The sequence below is a fragment of the Talpa occidentalis genome, unplaced genomic scaffold (assembly GCF_014898055.3).
Source record: "Talpa occidentalis isolate TD23 unplaced genomic scaffold, MPIMG_talOcc4v2.1 talOcc4.2, whole genome shotgun sequence".
In the NCBI taxonomy this organism is placed as follows: domain Eukaryota; kingdom Metazoa; phylum Chordata; class Mammalia; order Eulipotyphla; family Talpidae; genus Talpa; species Talpa occidentalis.
This window is the reverse complement of record NW_023602073.1, coordinates 82,705,262-82,726,259: the sequence shown is the minus strand read 5'-3', so window position 1 is coordinate 82,726,259 and position 20,998 is coordinate 82,705,262. Positions and strand designations below refer to the sequence as shown.

At 39.6% G+C, this 20,998-nt stretch overlaps 1 protein-coding gene across 1 annotated transcript in view; it reads right to left on the bottom strand.

Moving 5' to 3' along the window:
* The window catches only part of LOC119251460 (collagen alpha-1(XIX) chain-like), a 70,543-nt gene extending 49,868 nt beyond the window's left edge, over positions 1–20,675 (bottom strand). Inside the window, exon 1 of the mRNA XM_037518740.2 lies at positions 20,562–20,675. Within this exon, the coding sequence (XP_037374637.2) occupies positions 20,562–20,675 (114 nt within the window). The remainder of the gene's footprint in view (positions 1–20,561) is intronic.
* Positions 20,676–20,998: the final 323 nt, after the last annotated feature.

The window sequence follows — 20,998 nt, the reverse complement described above, 5'->3', positions numbered from 1 at the left end:
TTAGGCAGTTTTTACTGAAGAAATGTCCCTGTTCTCAAATGGCGAAGCGGGATGCAGTCCCTGCGCCTCCGGTTTCAGGCACACTCTTTCTGCGCCCCGGTCTGCCCGGACGTGGGTGGCCTGCTCCCTCTTGGGCTCAGACTGCTGGTCGTAAGGGACCTGGCGTGGAATAACTTCCTGGCTGGCCACTGGGTCCTACAGAAGCCTTCTGCCCTTTTCAAGCAGTCTTAAGAAATTTCCTGTTCTATGGGGTGTTAGTGACTTTTTTTTTCCTGGTCGCTAGGTGGCGCCAGAGATCTCTCCTATTGTCCTTGGGGGGCTGTTTTTCGCCTCCCCCCACCCGTGGGACAGGGAACAGAGCGGGAATGGTAGGGTATACCTCAACAGCTTTGGGGTGCTGTGTCTGCCTTGTGCCCCACCGTCGTGGAGAACCACGCCCCGAATTTTCGTGCCCCGGGTCTCAGTTCAAAGCCCTCAGTTCCAGGACGCGGGCTGTAGCCCAGTTCAGTGGCGCGGGAATGGCGCCTTTTGCACCGCTCCCGTGCCTGGGGCCTGGTTCCTGCTCACTCAGGGAGGGACCTTCACGTCAGTGAGGACCTCCGCGCGTCTCCCCGCAAGCCTAGGTCGTCTCCCCGCAAGCCTAGGTCGCAGGCGCGGGGACCTGGGCAGCTGCAATCCCGGTCTGCACTTGCTTTTCAAGCGCGCCGAGCGCGCCACTTTTCCGCGCCAGCTTACCGGCAGCCCGGGCTGTGTGCGCGTCTCCTGGGGTCTTTGTTCTTCTCTAATGGCGCCCGGAGCCGTTCGCTCACCGCCTCGGCGGATCCTGCAGTGTTCGCCTCAGCTCCCGTTCACGGGGTGTGGTGGCTGCAATAGTTCCTTTCCACGCACAGTCCCGCTTGCTGCGTCGTTTGTTCTTGTTGGTCGTTTTGGTTTGTTGTTTCCCTCCTCTCTGCCGGTAGGAGAGTGCCGCCTCTGTGGGCGGGGGAGGGGAGCAGGGTTCTGCGCTTCCCTCCCTTCTAGTCCTCTTTTATGGCCACTTTCTTCTTCGGGTAGTTTGCTGGAGTCACCCGTTTATCTTCCGTGTCCCAGTTCTCACTGGGACCTGCCACTTTTCCTCCCTATTAACTTTTTTTAATGGGAGATCTTACTCGCAGCGTCTCCTCGCCGCCATGTTGCTCCGCCCCCCAACAGGGTATTATTTTAAATCTCCCTTACTTCCCACCAAGAATCTAACTTGGGAACTCCTCAAAACTAAAATTTTGCCTTCATTGTTTAAAGAGTTTCTGGCTACAAAAATAATGTGTGTGTTCAGCATAATCTCCGGTACAAAGCATGGTCATCATAGTATTCATAAAAAAAAAACAACAACAACATTCAGTGGACCCCTATTGAGAGTTTACTGTGAGTTGCAACACTCTTTATTTTGCCACTGAAATAGCAGCTGCTACTTTTGTATCCTAAATGCTGAAGTTATGTTTAATATCTTTAATAGAGTTGGTATATAATAATAAAGAGAATTATTGTTCTCAGTTGTAAAGGGCCTTTCATGTAATGCTGTTTTCACTTATTTGGTGCTATCTAGTCAGCTAATCAACAATATACCAAAACGGAAAAAAAAAATCAAAATGAAGAACTGAATCTAGAATCTATACCTATAATGAAACTTGTGAGATTTATTCACTATATAAACTACAGCCTATTCTTTCAAAGAGGAAGATTATAGACAGGGCCTCAGGATCAATCAAGGAATAGTGACTTCATTCCTTACTCTTCAGTTAAAGAAAATGCCACTAGCATGAACTTATTTTGAAGAAAAACTTAAAGATTAATTGCTAAGATTTCCTTCACAGAAAGTAGTATAGAATTTATTATTATTTGTATTGAAAGAGGTCAAAGAGAGAATTCTTCTAAAAACAAAGATCTATAGCTTTCTTGTAATTGATAGATAATGTTCAAAAGGTTAGACCTATTGCTATGTGATTGAAAAAAGAGGAAAATACAGTGATATCATTTGAAACCCTGGCTTCTTTGCTTATGAGCTCTATGACCTTGAGGGGAGTTGTTTACCTTTCTGTGCATTAGTTTTCTTATTTATAAAATATATATTTTTATGGTGATAATGATGATTCAATCTAAATTCTACTGTTTACTAGCTGTTTGAACTTGAAAATTGGTAAGATCATTTTGCTTTAGCTATTTCATTGTATTTTATTTGGGGGGAGAGTTCATAATATGTACTTAACAAACAACTGTCACTAGGTTTTTAGTATAATGGACTCTCTACACAGAGGAGTAACGAGAAACTGTCATTTAGTGGGATGTACTTCTTGTCATATTCTACAATAGGTGCTGCTTCAATCAGTTTCTTGCTTGTTGATGATAAACCACTTCAGTTGGTCTTGCCAAAGGGTTTATTAAATTATATGGTTTATGAAGTGATATTTGCTGAAATCATACTGCTTGATTGAAATTCTGAGGAGATTATATTGGCACCACAGCAGGGTACATACTCACAACACTGGGCATGCCCATTAGGAGAGGCATCTGACTGAAAAAGCCAGCCTGGGTTACATGTCTGCATCCTATGTATAAAGAGGGTTAGGATTCTTGAATTCTGTTTTAAGGAAGAGGGGCTGTATGATTTGAAATTCCCGAGACTTTGGAAGGGTGTTCAAACAATGCTGGATAGGTCAGAAAACATAATAAAAAATACCATAGCCCTTTTACATAAACTCTTTTAATCTCTGCAATTACTGATGAAATGTCATTGCAATTGTCCCTATCTAGACAATGTAATGGAGACTGAGGACCATTCCAAAGTTCTCAAGTACATAGCAGACCTGGATATAAGCCTAGGCTATCTGTCTCCAAACCTTTTAATTTTTCTTTGATGCTACTTTGCCTCTTCAAAGTGGATGAAGATGATAAATTTTATCCCGGTATCCTTAGTCAGAAACCAAAGTAAATTAAATATAATTTTTAATACATGATAGATTTCATCAGTAACCAACAAAGTAAATTAAAATACTAGTGTCTAAACAAATAGGATATGCATACATACTTACACACACACACACAGTAGGAATTTCCTTCAGAAAACCAATTTTAGTACATTCTAATTGAAGTAAACTCTTATTTCTTAGTTATTTTTTAATCTAAACAGACCCCAGACATTAATAGTATTTCTAATTGGAGTATGTTGATCCTTTGGACTTAGTTTTAATGTACTGGATGTCAGAAATTTTGATATTGAGAAAAGGTCTGTTACATATACAAACTCTGGGAGAGGGTGTGAGAGAGATTACTGTGTGCAAATGGTAGACTTAAAAACTAGTTTATCATATTTCTTTGTGTTTCTAGAAGTAATTTTTCAGTACTTGAAGGACCTGCTCATTAATTCATTTTCTTTTCCGAACTCAATAAAATAGAGAATTCTGGAACCTGCTGAAGACTCAGAAAATCCTAAGAGCATCAGTTAATATGATCACTTTAACTGTCTCAAACAGTATGACCTCAGATGAAAACTCGACTTCCTGTGACCTCACATTCCTGATCTAGAAAAGAATAAGTGATGATATTTATTGATTTCACTGGTTATTATTGTGAATATTAAAAAAATGAGATCTTTCATGAGAAGATGCTTTTAAAGTGCCAAAACCACTTCACAAGTCAGAATTATTACGATGTCTGAAAGTTCACTCACGAAGAGTGGCATTTAGGAAGGAAGAAATATTCCCTTGATTATGGTCTTCCCTTTTACCTAGTTTCTAAACTATGGTGTTATTGTAACCCCAAGATGATCAAATCCGTGTACTATAATCCAAGATATAGGGAGTTTCTTCTTTTTGATGTTTCTTTTCTTTTTTTGTTCCCCAGAGGTGCAGGGCCTCTGCTGAGAGGATTCACCAGAGACAGAGTGGGGAGCAGAACAGGCAGATTTACTGAAATGCACTGCAGCGGGCGAGATAGGAGAGATCTGCTGAGCCATATGTGAGTTAGCTCCCTGGCAGCTGATTGAACTCTGGCTGTAGTAGTGATAGCATGTAGACTTAATCCCTAGGCCACCAGGGAGGCCCTTTTTTTTTTGATGTTTAAAGGAAAGCATTGTGTCCCAAACAATTTTTGGTAATTTGTCTTTTTGTTAGCTTCTTCTTATTGTCAAGGAAGGCAGAATTTGACTTTCATATTTCCTTCAGGGTCAATTCCAAATTTGAACTGGAAAAGTAAAGACTAAGTTCTGGAAGGAAGGTGGTAAGAATGAAATTACTAAATAATTGGAGAAAAGTATTTGCCTAAATAATAAATAACATTGTTGGGAAGGGCATTACGAGGGAAGTGCTAGGTATTCCCCTAAGATCTTATCAAATTTATGCAGCATATTTCTAATATAAGTATTACCCCTGTTTATAGATGAGGAAATTGAGGCTAATAGATGTTAAATATTTTTCCTAAGTCCTTAGGCATCTTTAGTAAGTGGTGGAAGTTTGATAAAAACTCAGACGGTCTGAATCTGGAACTTGCCTTCAAACATTTTGTCAGCTTATAATAAATACATGACAACCATTTGCTAAGCTAAGCAAAAGATGGTTATGCAATATCTTGGCAAAAGCTTAAGATTTCACATGGCAATTTTGGTTTGGTAGCTGTTACTAGTTATTCCTGGATATCTATTTGCTGGTCTATACCAGAGTTTTGACACCATAGAATCAGAAAAAAAAAAAATATATATATATATATAGGTAGTACTAGACTTTTTGGGTATCCACAGAAGCATGCTCATATAAGAAACAGTCTTTGCAAATATGGCCTTTGATAATGCAGTTTTATTTTATTACTTGTTGAACACTTGCAATGCCAGATATTGCAAAAAAGTCTTTTTCCTCCAGTGGTATTTAGTGACTTGGAAAAGGTGTTATCTAAGAGAGGATCTGTCGGCCCTCCCCGATGGCACAGTGGTTGAGTGCTGGGTTGTGAAGCTGCCCGCAGCCTCTGCAGCACTGGTTCGACCTCTGGCTGCTGGGCTAGGGTCCCACATGGCGCGCAGACCTCTCCTGCCGCCTGCTGCTCCCCTCAGCAGTGTATTTCGTCAGTCTGCCTGTTCTGCTCTCCCGTCTGGCTCCGGTGAATTCTCTCACCCTCCCGTGCTTCTGACTGTACCCAGTGCTTGTATAAATAAATAAATAAATCTTAAAAAAAAAAAAGAAATACACCTATACTTAAAAAAAAAAAAGAAATAAAGGATCTGTCATATCTGCCTCATTGTATATAGTTTGTACACATTTTTGGAAACCAAAGGAAAGGATTAGTCCAGAAAGTTGGAAAGCAAAGAGGAATTTGACTTAGACACATTCATAATATATGTACTTGGCAAGTAATCTATGCAACCCCAGCTCTCTGAACCCACTGATAGAGTGAAAATGAGCTTACAGCAGGTGGTGTACCATATAGCACCTTGCACTTCCTTCAGAGATCTTGGCTTTAAGCCTGAATAAGAACCACTGAATTATTTGAACTTTGCCATGCTGGACAGAAAGGACTTTATTTGGGAAAAAACATTAAAATGGTAGAAAATCATTGCAATAAATGGAATCCTTTATGCTGTAAAATTTCCTCAGCATTTTCAAGGGATGGAGCACTACAACTCAGAGGAAAGAAAAAACCCACACTAATGGAATTTTCTTGTTCAACTCTTAGGTCAGCATCACTCCTGATACAGTCGTCTAACTATTAACCATCAGTTTCCTCTAGGGAATAATTGTGTGTTTGCTTCTCTTTGCATTTATCTCACATGTACATATTTTTTTCTTTAAGAAACTAAAAAAGAATATGTCATGTTATTTCCTGTTATTAAAAAAGACCATTTCAATACTGTTCAACTATCTGTGAAGCATTTTATGGATGATTATTATTAAGAATGAGCATTTGATGGAAATTCATATATTTAAAATATTTAGGAGAGAATCGAATGCATGACTGAGTGCTGTGTGATCTGGAGCATAGAAAAATCTCGATTTTATATTCCTTTTCTTGCCAGTTATATCATCTTGAACTACCACTTTGTTTTTTCTTGTCTTCACCAAAATAGTAAGAAAAAGTGCATAAACTCCCTCCTTTTTTCGTTTCCCATTCTCCCCTTGAGTTCTGTCATTAACCTCTACCATTAAATGGAAATTTACCTCTAAATAGTATAATTGCTAAATAATTATTTCTTTGGCTTCATCCTCTTTCACCACTGTGTAGGATTTCATAACATTGATCTCTTCTATCTTGAAAGAATCACCTGTTGCCCTGTGTATTTCTCCTCCTGCATTACTTCTCCCTTTTTAAAAAAAGATTTATTTATGCATACAAGAATGGGCTTACAGGCCAGAGGTGCAGGGGTGAGAGGATTCACCAGAGACAGAGGGGAACAGGACAGGCAGATTGACCGAAGTACATTGCTGAGGGGAGCAGCGGGCAAGTCTGCTGTGCCGTGCGGGTAGCTCTCTGGCTGGGGATTGAACTCATGCTGCAGTAGCTGTGGTTAACTTCATAGGTTGTGTCTTAACCCCTTGTGCCACCAGGGAGGCCTCTACTTCTGTCTTCTTACTGGAAGAATATCTGCAGATCATTGGAGAATAGTTGGTTCTTTTTATGTGTATGACTATTCAAGGAAAGGTGGGGGGCGAGATTCTAAAGATATACTGGTGATTTCTTGTACCATTCAGAGTCTAAGAAAAATCTCATCATTTACGGGAAGATTGCCCAAGAGCTGCTAGGCCCTACAAGTAGAATTGTTGGGTCAATGTATTGAGGAACCTCCACACAGCTTTCCATGGTGGCTGGACCAGTTTGCAATCCCACCAGCAGTGTAACAGGGGTCCTTTTTCATCACATCCTCACCAGCATTTGTTGTTTCTGATTTTTTTTTTTAATATAGGCACCCAATGAGGTGGTGTCTTATTGGGGTTTTGATTTACATTTCCCTGATAATAAATGATGTTGAACAATTTTTCATATGCCTGTTGGCCATTTGCACCACTTCTTTGGAGAAGTGTCTTTTTAGTTCTACCCATTTTTTGATTGGAGATTTGTTTTGTTTTTGTTGCATTGTATAATCTCTTTGTAGATCTTTGTTAACCCTTTATCAGATATATGGTGTGCAAATATTGTCTCCCATTCAGTAGGGTATCTTCATTTTGCAACAGAAGTTTTGTAGGTTTGTGTCTACTTTAAATTACTGACTCCTGTGAAGACATACACACACACAAAGATTCTATCAAAGTGTGTTTAATAATTTACATTGTCTGAAGTTCTTATAAAGCTGTGCAGTTTGTTTTCATTGTTGCTATATTGGGAAAACAAAGATGGAGATGCTTAGAAACATTAGCACACCTGTTGCCCTCTTATTTGAAAAAATTCTCTATCTTTGTGTGTTTCTTGAAAAATTGCTACCACCTTGGGGTTCCTTTACTTCAGACTGGCTCACTCTAAAGTGCTTTGACATTTTCTCTTCTAACTTTTCCTTTATACATTATGGGGTGATAGTGAAATTCAAAGGCCATTTTCTCAATTCTCTGCAAATTGAACTGTTACATAAATATGGAAATGTTAAGGAATTAAGAAGGAATATATTTTTCATCTTTTTCATTAGTAATAGTATTTAGTAATAGTAAAGTTTTTATTATTTATTTGTTTATTTATTTATACAAGAACCTGGGTACAGGCCAGGTTAGGCCTGATACAGGCCACTGTACCAGAGTGGCCTGGGTACAGGCCACTCTGAAATATAGAGTGAGAGGATTCACCAGAGACAGAGCGGGGAACAGAACAGGCAGACTGGTGAAATACACTGCTGAGGGGAGCAGCGGGCGTGACAGGAGGGGTCTGCCTTGCCATGTGGGACCCTCGCAGGCCGGCCGGGATCAAACCAGCCCTGCAGAGGCTGCGGACAGCTTCACAGCGAGGCACTCAACTGCCTGTGCCACCAGGGGAGGCCCAGTGTTTTTCTTTTTTATTATTTTCATGTATATTTTTATTTTTATTCATGTAACATTGGTTTATAGCACTATGTATGATTTAGGGGATTTGGTTTTTAGCCTCTTCGGATGTATGTCACCACGCCACACCCCCTACAAAAATTCTTTAGCCTTTACTTTAGACCATTGTTCCCCTTTGTTTCCAACCCTATCCACCTTCCCCTGCTAGTAGCCTCAAATATGCAGTCATAGAATTGGTTTTGGTTTACTTTTGTCAGTTTCTTTGTTTTGTTTCTCTATATTCCACTTATGAGTGAAATCATCGGGTATTTGTCTTTCTTATGATTTATTTCCCTTAGCATAATTCCCTCTATTTCTATCCATGTTGTCCCAAATGGCAAGAGTTCATCTTTTTAAAAAAATATCCAATTACTGTTTTATCATGTGTATGTGTATGTGTATATATATATATGAGTGTGTGTGTGTGTGTGTGTATGTGTATACACACACATGATTTATCTTCCTAATCTTCCTTCTTGGGCACTTAGGTTGTTTCCATAACTTGGCAACTGTAAATACTGCTACAGTGAACATAAGGAATGAATACATACCTTCAGATTAGGGTTTTTGCGTAATTCAGGTGGATGGCAAGGAGTGGAATTGCTGCATCACATATCATATATCTATTTTTATTATTTTTAGTACTCTCCATAATTTCCATAGGGACTGGACCAGACTACATTCCCAACAGTGCCTTTTACTCTATACCCTCACCAACATTTGTTGTTTCTGGCTTTTTGATATATGCCATTCTTATGGGAACAAGGTGGTATAAAGATTTTTCTTATCCACTCTTCATTTTCCACAACCATTTGGCTGTGAGTTTACATAGTTTCCACCTTAAAGGTGAGGCTTTGTAGTGAGGATGACAGTGTGCTGAGTATTAAATAACTGATAGAATCACGAGCATAGTTTCTTAAAGGACTTTTGTCATAGGAGGATTATTATATAAATAGAAACCCTATGATTCTGGTGGCTTATTCTTTTTTTTTTTTAAGATTTATTTATTTATACAAGCACTGGGTACAGTCAGAAGCGCGGGAGGGTGAGAGAATTCACCAGAGCCAGAGCGGGGAGCAGAGCAGGCAGAAGGAGCGAAGTACACTGCTGAGGGTAGCAGCAGGCGGCAGGAGAGGTCTGCGCGACATGTGGAACCCTCGCCCGGCGGCCTGGGAGCAGCCGGGGATTGAACAGCACTGCAGAGGCTGTGGGCAGCTTCCCAACCCAGTGCTCAACTGCTGCGCCACCGGGAAGGCCCAGGTGGCCTATTCTTAACATAGATTCCCTCCTGCCTTGTGTATTTATGTAACCTAGTTCCCAACATCAGCCTTACCTTTTGATTCTTGTTACTTATTTGTAGAGCAGAGTGTTCTCTATCTGGCTGGTCTTTTTCCTATAGACGAGAGATTCCCATTTGCTAGAGTAACTTCACATTTCACAGACATGTTAAAGAGAGCTCCATGTCTCTTCTCCCTCATGCTCTTCTCAAAGCACTTTCAGCTTATGATGTCGATTACTTACATGGTTATTCTTTTTGCTTCTCACATGAAGCAGAAACGTGTGTGTTAAATTTCAACAAAATTGCACTGTTCTCAGTACATTACTTAGAGCTTCTTTTGGATTTTAAAAATAAGACTTCTGACACACTGATGTCACTATTAGTCAGTTATTAGTCACTAAAAGAATACTACATTTCTTATTGTGACTTGCCTTCTGTTTAGTAACAAATATGGTTATCTTTGAGTTCATATGCTTACGTCTGAGGAATAAGAGGAAGATTTGGATATTTTTTTAACATTTTGTCACAGGAGAGTTCAAATTAGTGGATGAGTTGTTATTAGAGAAGTATGTGTTTGGAATAAGTGGTTGTATTGATCAAACTAGTTAAACAGCATTTCTCAAATATTTTTGGATATAACTATGGAAGAATGGTATTTAACCCTATCGTGTACACATGAATTCATATACCCACACATGAAACAAAAATATTATGTGTGACAATGTCTAATATTGTCATTAAATTATTTTCTAGAGATATAGGTAGGACATGTATTTCTTTAACAGAATTCAGTTCACTTAGCCATGTTTGTTTAGCTTCTTGATCACTGCTGGGTTTCAGGTCATTCAAGGGCTTCTAGAAAATCCCTTGTTTATAATAACTAAAGAACTTAAATCCTACAGTGAAATCCTTAAACTTAAATTCCTTTTTCATAGTGTATGCATACACATACATTGTATGTGATCTGTGAAATTTTAAAACTAACCCCACAATTTTTAGATTTTTGTTATTTTTTCATATATATATGTAAAATATATGTTGGTCAAGCTGATTACATTACCTTTACCTGAAATGGGGTTATTATACATAATTTGGAAAGCATTGGTACTGTACTCCCAAGGTATATATATTTTGAGTTTTCAGAGCAATAATATTGATATTTTATGTGTTTTTTTTATAATAAATTTTATTTTTATATTCCCCATACAATTGCAACCCCCCCATTCTGACCCCAATACCTCCCCTCCCGCCCCCCACCCCCCAAAAAGTGTCTCTGGTTCATAGTTTTTTGTTGATTTTGATTTTCACTTTCTTATAGTTATTCATTTTCCTGGTCCCTTATTTAAGTTTCCTAGATTCCTGCTATGAGTGAGACCATCCGGTATTTTTCTTTTTCTTTTTGGCTTATTTCGCTGAGCATGATCCCTTCCAGCGCCATCCATGTTGCTGCAAATTGCATGTGTTTATCTTTTTTGAATGCTGAGTAATATTCCATGGTATATATGTACCACATCTTCTTGATCCAGTCATCTATTTTTGGGCATTTGGGCTGTTTCCAAAGCTTAGCTATTGTAAACAGTGCTGCTATAAACATAGGTGTGCAGGTGCTCTTTGGAATTGATGTTTCTGTGTCCTTTGGGTAAATACCTAGGAGTGGAATTGCTGGATCATATGGAAGCTCTATGTTTAGTAGGTCCAGAAATCTCCACACAGCTCTCCATAGTGGTTGGACCAGTTTGCACTCCCACCAACAGTGCAGGAGAGTTCCTTTTTCTCCACACCCTCGCCAACATTTGTTGTTGCTAGTTTTTTTAATATGTGCCATTCTCACTGGTGTAAGATGGTATCTCATGGTAGTTTTGATTTGCATTTCCCTGATGACAAGTGATGTTGAACATTTTTTCATATGCCTGTTGGCCATTTGCATTTCCTCTTCAGAGAAGTTTCTTTTTAGCTCTTCTGCCCATTTTTTGACTGGGTTATTTTCTTTGTTGTTGTTGAGTCTCATCAGCTCTTTGCAGATTTTTGTGATCAGTCCTTTATCATTAGTGTTGGGTGCAAAAATGTTCTCCCAGTCAGTGGGGTTTCTCTTTGTTTTTGTTATTGTCTCTTTTGCTGTGCAGAAGCTCTTTAATTTGATGTAGTCCCAGCTGTTTATCTTTGCCTTCACTATCACTGCTTTGGGTGATGTATCTGTAAAGATGTCTTTGATGTGCAAATCACGTAGTGTTTCGCCTATATTTCCTTCTATATATTTTATGGTTTCAGGTCTTATGTCTAGTTCTTTAATCCATTTTGAGTTGATTTTTGTGTATGGTGTGAGGTAGTGGTCAAGCTTCATTCTTTTGCATGTAGCAACCCAGTTTTCCCAGCACCATTTATTGAACAAACTTTCTTTGCTCCAATGCATAGTCTTTGCTCCTTTGTCAAAGATTAGTTGACCATAAATCTGTGGGTTTATTTCTGGATTTTCTATTCGATTCCATTGGTCTGTATGTCTGTTCTTGTTCCAATACCATGCAGTTTTGATGATTATGGCTTTGTAGTAGAGTTTGAAGTCTGGGAGTGTGATGCCTCCATTCCCTTCTTTCTTTTTCAGGAGAGCTTTGGCAATTCGGGGTTTTTTGTGATTCCATATAATTTCATCAATAATTGTTCTATTTCTTTGAAGAATGACATTGAAATTTTGATTGGAATAGCACTGAATCTGTATATTGCTTTTGGTAGGATGGCCATTTTAATAATGTTTATTCTTCCAATCCATGAGCAGGGGATGTCTTTCCATTTCTTTGTGTCTACTTCTATTTCTTTTAACAGTGTTTTATAGTTTTCTTTGTATAGGTCCTTTACCTCTTTTGTTAGATTTATTCCCAAATATTTGATTTTTTTTGTTTCAATAATAAAAGGGATGGTTTTTTGATTTCTTCTTCTTCAGATTTATTGTTTGTGTATAGGAAGGCTACTGACTTTTGTGTGTTGATTTTGTATCCTGCCACTTTACTGAACTGATTGATGAGTTGAATTAGTTTTTCTGTGGAGTTTTTGGGGTTCTCTATGTATATTATCATATCATCTGCAAATAGTGATAGTTTGACTTCTTCTTTTCCTATTTGGATTCCTTGGATGTCTTTCTCTTGTCTTATTGCTCTGGCTAGGACTTCCAGTATTATATTGAAAAGCAGTGGTGAGAGTGGACATCCTTGTCTTGTTCCAGATCTTAATGGAATTGCTTTCAGCTTTTCACCATTGAGAATGATACTGGCTGTTGGCTTGTCATAGATGGCCTTTATGATGTTGAGGTATGTTCCTTGTATCCCAAGAATTTCAAGGGCTTTTATCATGAATGGGTGTTGCACTTTGTCGAAAGCTTTCTCAGCATCTATTGATATTATCATATGGTTTTTATATTTCTTTTGTTGATGTGTTGGATAACGTTGATTGATTTTCGGATGTTAAACCATCCTTGTGTCCCTGGAATGAATCCTACTTGGTCGTGGTGAATTATCTTATGGATGCATTGTTGGATTCTGATAGCTAAAATTTTGTTGAGGATTTTTGCATCAGTGTTCATTAGGGAGATTGGCCTTTAGTTTTCCTTTTTTGTGTTGTCCTTGTTCGGTTTTGGTATTAGTGTAATGTTGGCTTCATAGAACGTGTTTGGTATTGTCTCTTCCTTCTCAATTTTTTGGAAGAGTTTGTGAAGGATAGGCACCAATTCATCTCTGAATGTTTGGTAGAATTCGTTTGTAAATCCATCAGGTCCTGGGCTTTTGTTTTTGGGGAGGTTTTTGATTACCATTTCAATTTCGCTGCTTGTAATTGGTCTGTTTAGGTGTTCTATTTCTTCTTTATCTAGCTTTGGGTGATTGTAGAGTTGTAGGAATTTGTCCATCTCCTCTAGATTGTTGAACTTGTTTCCATACAACTCTTCATAGTAGTTACTGATTATTCTTTTGATTTCTGTTGTGTCCGTTGTGATTTCTCCTCTTGCATTTGTGATCCTGTTTATTTGTGCTTTCTCCCTTTTTTCCTTTGTGAGCCTGGCTAGGGGTTTGTCTATTTTATTGATTTTTTCGAAGAACCAACTCTTGGTTTCATTAATCTTTTGGATTGTTTTTTTAGTTTCAATTTCATTTATTTCTGCTTTGGTTTTTATTAATTCTTTTCTTCTACTGTTTTGGGTTTTTTTTGTTGTTCTTTTTCTAGATCTTTGAGCTTCGAGATTAGGTTGTTTCTTTGAGTTCTTTCTTGTTTCTTGATGTGAGCTTCTATTGCTATATATTTTCCTCTTATTACTGCTTTTGCTGCGTCCCATACATTTAGGATATTGGTGTCCTCCTTGTCATTCAATTCAAAGAATTTTTTAATTTCCTCTTTGATCTCCTCATTAGTCCAGTGGTCTTCCAGTAGTGTGGTTTTTAGTCTCCATGAGGTAGGAAAGTTCCTTGCCTTCTTTTTATGGTTTATTTCTAGCTTGATGCCTTCATGGTCAGAAAAGATGGTTGGTATGATTTCAATCTTGGTGTATCTGTTGATGTTTGTCTTGTGCCCCAGTATGTGATTGATCCTGGAGAATGATCCGTGTGCGCTTGAGAAAAATGTGTACTCCGTTTTTTGGGGTTTAGTGTTCTATAGATGTCTGTTAAGCCCAAATGCTCTAGGTCCTTATTTAGAGCTTTAGTTTCTTTACTTATTTTTTGTCTTGTTGATCTATCCATTGTTGATAGTGGTGTGTTGAAGTCTCCCACTACATATGTGTTTTCTCTGATGTCTGTTTTCAGAGATGACAACAGTTGTCTGATATATTTTTGTGCTCCTTCGTTTGGTGAGTATATGTTAATTAGTGTTATTTCTTCTTGAAGTATTGTCCCTTTGATCATAATGTAGTGACCGTTGGGATCCCTTTTTATTTTTTTGAGTTTGAAATCTGTTTTATCTGATATAAGTATAGCTGTTCCTGCTTTCTTTTTTGGTCCATTTGCTTGTAGGATTGTTTTCCATCCTTTAACTTTGAGTCTATTTTTATCTTTTGTAGCTAAATGTGTTTCCTGGAGACAGCAAAAGGTTGGGTTTTGTTTCTTAATCCAGGCTGCAACTCTTTGTCTTTTTATTGAAGAGTTTAGTCCATTTACATTTAGGTTAATATTATATGTTAGCATCTGTATTTGCCATTATGTTTGTCTTTCCTTTGATTTTATTTATTCTTTTATTATCTTTTTTTTTTCCTTGCCTTCTTTCGTTGTTATTCGTCCCTCTGAGGTTCTGGCTTTAGGATTCCTTGTAGTATTTTTTGGAGTGGGGGTTTATTGGTAATGAAGTTCCATAGTTTCTGTTTGTCTGGGAAGGTCCTTATTCTTTCTTCATAGAGGAAGGAAAGCTTTGTGGGATAGAGTATTCTTGGTTGACATCTGTTTTCTTGGAGTCTGTTGACTATGTCCTTCCACTCTCTCCTTGCCTGTAGTGTTTCTTCAGAGAAGTCTGATGTCAGCCTGATTGGTTTTCCTTTGAATGTTATTTGTTTCTTCCCTCTTGTCAGCTTCATTATTTTTTCCTTGTCCTGGATTCTTGGGAGCTTCACTATTATGTGTCTTGCTGTATTTTTCCTTTCGTCATGGAAGTTTGGTGTTCTTCTTGCTTCTTGTATATCAATTTTCAGCTCCTTCTTCACATTTGGGAAGTTCTCTTCAATTATCTCCTGGAATATTTTCTCTGTTCCTACATCTCTCTCCTCTCCTTCTGGTATTCCTATAACTCTTATATTTCCTTTCCTCATGGTGTCCGATAGTTCCCGAAGTCTTTCTTCATTCTTTTTCCTTCGTACTTCTCTTTCCTTCTCTGTTTTGGTTCTTTTTATTTCTGTGTCTTCAAGAGAACTTATTCGTTCTTCCATTTCATCTATTCTGCTTTCATTGCTTTTCCCAGAATTCTTTCGTTCTTCCATTAATTCTTTGATCTCCTGCATTTCTTTTACTTCCCTCTTTAGGGACTCAATTTCATACTTCCGATCGTTGATTATTTTTCCCTTATCATTGTTTTCCTTTATGAGTTCTGTCATTTTTTAAATCATGGCAATTTTAAATTCTCTTTCTGGAAGGCTGAGTTCTTCCAAGTTACTGTCGTTGCAATCTGGGGGCTGGTTTTCTTTTTGTGGTGTGCTTCTTCCCTGAGGAATTGCTATGTTGCATGTGTTCTTCTACTCCCTACTGTCTGTTTTCTAATTTGCCGTATGCGTTGGGACACTGTGTTGCTGGGACTGGCCGGCATCTTGGGTGAGCCTCTCTGCTCCCCTCTGGCTCCTCCGGGAGCCATCTGTCAGTTTCAAGCATTCTTTACTGAAGAAAGGTCCCTGTTCTAAAATGCCGATGTGGGGACACACTCCCCTGTGCTCCTGGTCTGCCCCGGCAGTGGGTTCCCTCTCCCCCTCTGGGCTTGGACTGCAGGCCAGAGGTGTTCTGGTGTGGGCGAACTTCCCCGGCTCACCTCTGGCTCCTGAGGGAGCCTTTTGCAGGCAGTCTTTACTGAAGAAATGTCCCTGTTCTAAAATGGTGATGCGAGACACACTCCCTGCGTGTCCAGTCTCAGGCACACTCTTCTGCGCGCCTGGTCTGCCCCGGCTTTGGGTACTCGCTCCCCCTGTGGGCTCAGACTACTGGTCGGCAGGGGCCCAGCGTGGGCTAACTTCCCAGCTGGCCACTGGCTCCTCCAGGAGCCTCTGCTGGTTTCAAGTCGCTAGGTGGCGCCAGAGATCTCTCCTAGAGCCCTTGGGGAGCTGTTTTTTTTTTTTTTTCACCGTGTGGGACAGGAAACAGAGTGGGATTGGTAGGGTAAACCTCAACGGCTTTGGGGTGCTGTGTCTGCCTTGTGCCCCACCGTCGTGGAGAACCCACGCCCCGAATTTTGTGCCCCAGATCTCAGTTCCAAAGCCCTCAGGTCCAGAACGCGGGCTGTAGCCCAGTTCAGTGTCCACAGAATGGCGTCTTTATTGCACCCTGCTCCCGTGCCTGGGTGCCTGGTTCCTGGATACTCAGTGAGGGACTTTCACCTCAGTGAGGGTCTTCGCGCGCGTCTCCCTGCAAGCCTAGGTCGCAGGCGCGGGGACCTGGGCAGCCGCGATCCCAATCCGCGTTTGCTTTTCAACCGTGCTGCTTTTCCGTGCTATCCCGATCCCGATCCTCGTTTGCTTTTCCAGCGCTCCGCTTTTCCGCGCCAGCTTACCGGGCGGCCCGGGGCTGTGTGCTGGCCCTGGCCTCCTCCTGGGGGGCGGGGTCTCTCTTTAATGGCGCCTGGAGCTCACCTCCGCGCGAATCCTGCAGGGTTCTCCGCAGCTCCCGTTCACGGGGTGTGGTGGCTGCAATAGTTCCTTTCCACTCACAGTCCCGCTTGCTGCGTAGTTTGTTCTTGTTGGTCATTTTAGTTTGTTGTTTTCCTCCTCTCTGCTGGTCGGAGAGTGCAGACTCTGTGGGTGGGGGAGGGGAGCAGGGTTCTGCGCTTTCCTCCCTTCCAGTCCTCTTTTATGGCCACTTTCTTCTTCGGGTAGTTTGCTGGAGTCACCCGTTTATCTTCCGTGTCCCAGTTCTCACTGGGACATGCCGCTTTTCCTCCCTATTAACTTTTTTTAATGGGAGATCTTACTCGCAGCGTCTCCTCGCCGCCATGTTGCTCCGCCCTCCTGATATTTTATGTGTTTATGTGTGGATTTTTTTTTATGGTGATAAGGTCTTCTTAGGCTTTATCAGATTAACAAAAGGTATGTCACTACTGATACAAATATATGTAAAGACAATTTCATTGCAAATATTCTCTCAACTTCAGTTTCTCTTCCATTTTCTATTGTGATCACTTCCCCCTTTGTTGTCCTTCACGTACTCCCACTTCTCTAAGATCAAATCCAAGAGCTCCTCATAGATAAGGAAGTCACCTATACTATATTTTCATCTACATCATAATAAAATTAATAACTACATATTTTTCAATGTTTTTATTTTCCCTCCATTTATGTTAATTGAGGTAAGGTTGGTTTATATCATTGTGTTTGTTTCAGTGGTCATAGGTTCGGACCTGTACAAATGCATGCCCAACGCCAAAGCATTAGTAATCCTCCACCATGCTACACTGGGGCTCCTCCCCAACCCCCCACTTTCTGGTTGCTTCAGTTATGCAATGAGATGTCAAGTGTATGTTATTACAGCCATGTGTTTAAAAGCTATTCCTTGTTAACTGTATTGGGAGCTTTAAATATTTTATCTTGAATTCAAAGTAAATGTTCTAGGCTAGCTATTCTTATCCCATATTTCATATGTAAATGCTGAGACTGAGTTAGGAAAAATAGTTTATTGGAAGTCTCACAAAGTCAGAGGATTAAACTTAAATTCATGGACATTCTAAACACATACCCTACCAGTACCATGTACCTGTTATCTTTATAGGTGCATGGTTAGTTTAATCAGGGATTGAGGTTCTGATTGAGATAACTTAGCTGTAGTTACTGAGTGGGAGCCAGAGGTTTAATCAGGGGAATGTAAGTGCTGAAAATCCACCTCCTTCTTAGTTACCCTGAGAGAATTGCTCACTTTAATAAACTCAGGCTCAAGACTTCTGACTTTGTGAGATCATGAAACTGATCCTTCTGGATTGAGCTCAGGGTCCCATAGACTCATAGAGCTGGATTCACATTTCTCTGGATAGACCTTTTGTCAGATGAAGGGAAACTAGAGCCTTCCAGAGTATCTCTGGAACCTGCTGTTACTCTAAAGATGATTTTCCTACCTGTTATAGAGGAGTGATTCTCTGTAATGATTATTATCATCAAACAATTCATAATAATGAACTTGAGGAATTATGTAAGGTAATTCAATGCCCATTGAACATGTGATTTGAGAACAATGACTGATAACTTTTGAGTCCTACCTCGGTACTAAGGTGAATTAGGTGTTGCCATCAGCATCACTTCCCTGTATAGATGGGGAAACTAAGGTAAAGGGATATTAAGAAACTTGCCTGAGGAGCCTCCCTGGTGGTGCAAGGGGATAAGTCACAGCACATGAAGCTATCCGCAGCCACTGCAGCACGAGTTCAATCCCCAGCCAGGGAGCTGACCCACATGGCACAGCAGACCCTCCTGTCTTGACTGCGGCTCCTCTCAGCAGTGTATTTCAGTCAATTTGCCTGTTATGCTCCCTACTTTGTCTCTGGTGAATCCTCTCACCCCTCCCCTCCCCGCCTCACACCTATACCCAAGTTCTTGGATGCATAAATAAAATAAATCTAAAAAAAAAAAAAAAAAAGAAAAGGAACTTAACTTACCCGAGAATTCACAACTGGTAAGGACTGGAGTTGGATCTGAGTCTGTGGTCTAACCTTTGGGTTCACAGCCTCTTAATGTCTCCTGGGAAAGAATTCACCTATGACATCCTAAGGGGTCTCCATTTAGCATAAAATTAGGTATGGTGCCAAGATGGGTCAAATTCAGGCTATTTGGTCATGAAAGATACTGTAACTTATAATCAGTTCTGTGGGGCACTACTTTTTCTTGAAATAGGCTGAGAATCAACATCATAGCAGAAATATATCCAGTGAAGAATGTAGATTTGCTGTTGCCTTTTTGGGTCTTTCACACAGAGCAATGCCTGCTGACAGATTTTTAATGTTTGTTTAGTGAAAAAAAAATCTAGTTCAGTGTAAGTGAGCATCCATAAGCAAAAACACCAAGAGAAAAAAAAGACTGCATTTTTATTAACTGGGAAAGAAGGCTACAAAGGTTTTGATTTTTCAAAGCTTCCACTTCTCATAGAATTTCCAACTCTGCTTCCAAATCAGAAGAGAAAAAAAACAAGCCAGAAGGGATAACTAATTCAAAAAAAAAAAAAGAGGACAAAGCACCATGTTTTCAGGACTTCAGATAAAATTTTGTTTGAGGGAAACTTTCATAGAGAAATAGGGAGAAAAATCTCCTTTTTAGAACAAAGCAAGAAGTAGTTTAAAGTGCATTTTCAAGGAACTATCAAATTAGTCAACTATAGGGCATTTACTTTTATATGAGGTATATATTTTTCACAAACTAAGGTTCTCAATGCTGTTTAGTCCAATCCTTTATTATTTTTCTAAATTGTTCAGATGCAAAGAGTCTTACTGATTTGATGATGTTTTGTCACTCAACCAGAAACACTATCCTTTAGCTAAAGAAGAGGTTTTTTTTAGAGTAATGGGTTATACTTGTGAAAATAGGTATTTTACTTTCTCAAGAACTCATTTTCCTCCCTTAGTGTGATAAACCCATTTTGTTACTCTCAATCCCCAGATAAAATGATGACATTTTGCTCTATAGAAGGAGTATAGATGCTGATTGCCCATTATCACCAGTGTGCATTGTCTGTTTTTTCCTGAAGAGTTCTTAGGTTTGTCTCCATTTGCCTTTTGTTCTTTTACTTTGTCACCTGTGGTTGACTGCAATAAAAACAATCTGGTATCTTTTAAGAGATTATATAGCTGTCTTCTACCTGGTGGTCAAATGCAAAAGTGGCCTCAAATGACAGTACTCTGTCACTCTGTGGTGCCAAGAGAAGTGCTTTGGAATTGGAGTGCACAAGATATGGACTGACCAAGTTGTATACTCACAAGAGAGTGAGATGGAGTGAAGAGGTTCTGTGTTTTAAACTAATGTTTGGCTTGATTTTTACAATAATTACATTTTCTAGTGATTTAAAAAAATTATATTTTGTGGATGAAGAGTAGATTAGATGGTATAAGTAAAGTATTAAATTCAGATACTTTTACAGCCTTAGTATTCTGTGTTGTTGAAATCTGAAAAATCTTTTCTTAGTTAGGCAGATTTGTAAAGTCACCGGCTTTTGTGAAACCAATGTCACCTAGCCCTATAGCACATATATTAGGCTGTGGAGGTGGAGTTTCTTGGTGGGAGACAGGAGTTTCTAGGGGAGACAGGAGAGATGGTTTTTGTTCTGTTCTGAAGCAGTGCATAGAGATTTGCAGTGCTGGATGTCAGATTCCAGGGAAGGAATTCCAACCCTTGGAAAAGCTAACCCTTGGTAAGCTTAAGCGTCATAATTAAAAAAAACACTGGTCACTTTCTGATTTATCAAGAATCATGAAAGACTATAATAGTCTTGGCTCCCACCCTGATCTTTTAGCTTAGCATTGATGTTTATGGAAGTTACAGATAGTTCCCTGATGTAATATGGGATTTGGGGCTTAAGCCTTACAGTTTTGTTTTTATGACATAGTGAACTATTAGCATGATTAATTACCTTATCTTTCAAGTATGAAGAAGTGGGATTGTTGTATTCAACTGCTGTGATCAGAGGACTGTGCAGCCAGCCCTGAAGTTGACCAGGACAGATTTCCATAGGACTGATGCTCATGGTTGAATTCCAAGATTTATAAGAGGGTAGCATATATTTTGGGAGGCCAACCTGCAGGAGATTAGTTTTCCATGAAGTTCTCATAGACTTCAAAGATAGAGAGGGAAGTGACAAGATCAAGTTATCTAAAGGGAGTAAAATATTAAGGTGATTTTAGAATTCTACTATAGACATTAAAAGTTGGGATCAGTGAAACTCCTCCCTCCTCCCAACTCCCACCATTTGCAAAAATCCTGCGATAAATTTTAAACATTCACAGAGAATAGATTTGGAGAAGATACAAACTAAGATTGTTTTTACACATATCGTCTTCTTCTCAGTGA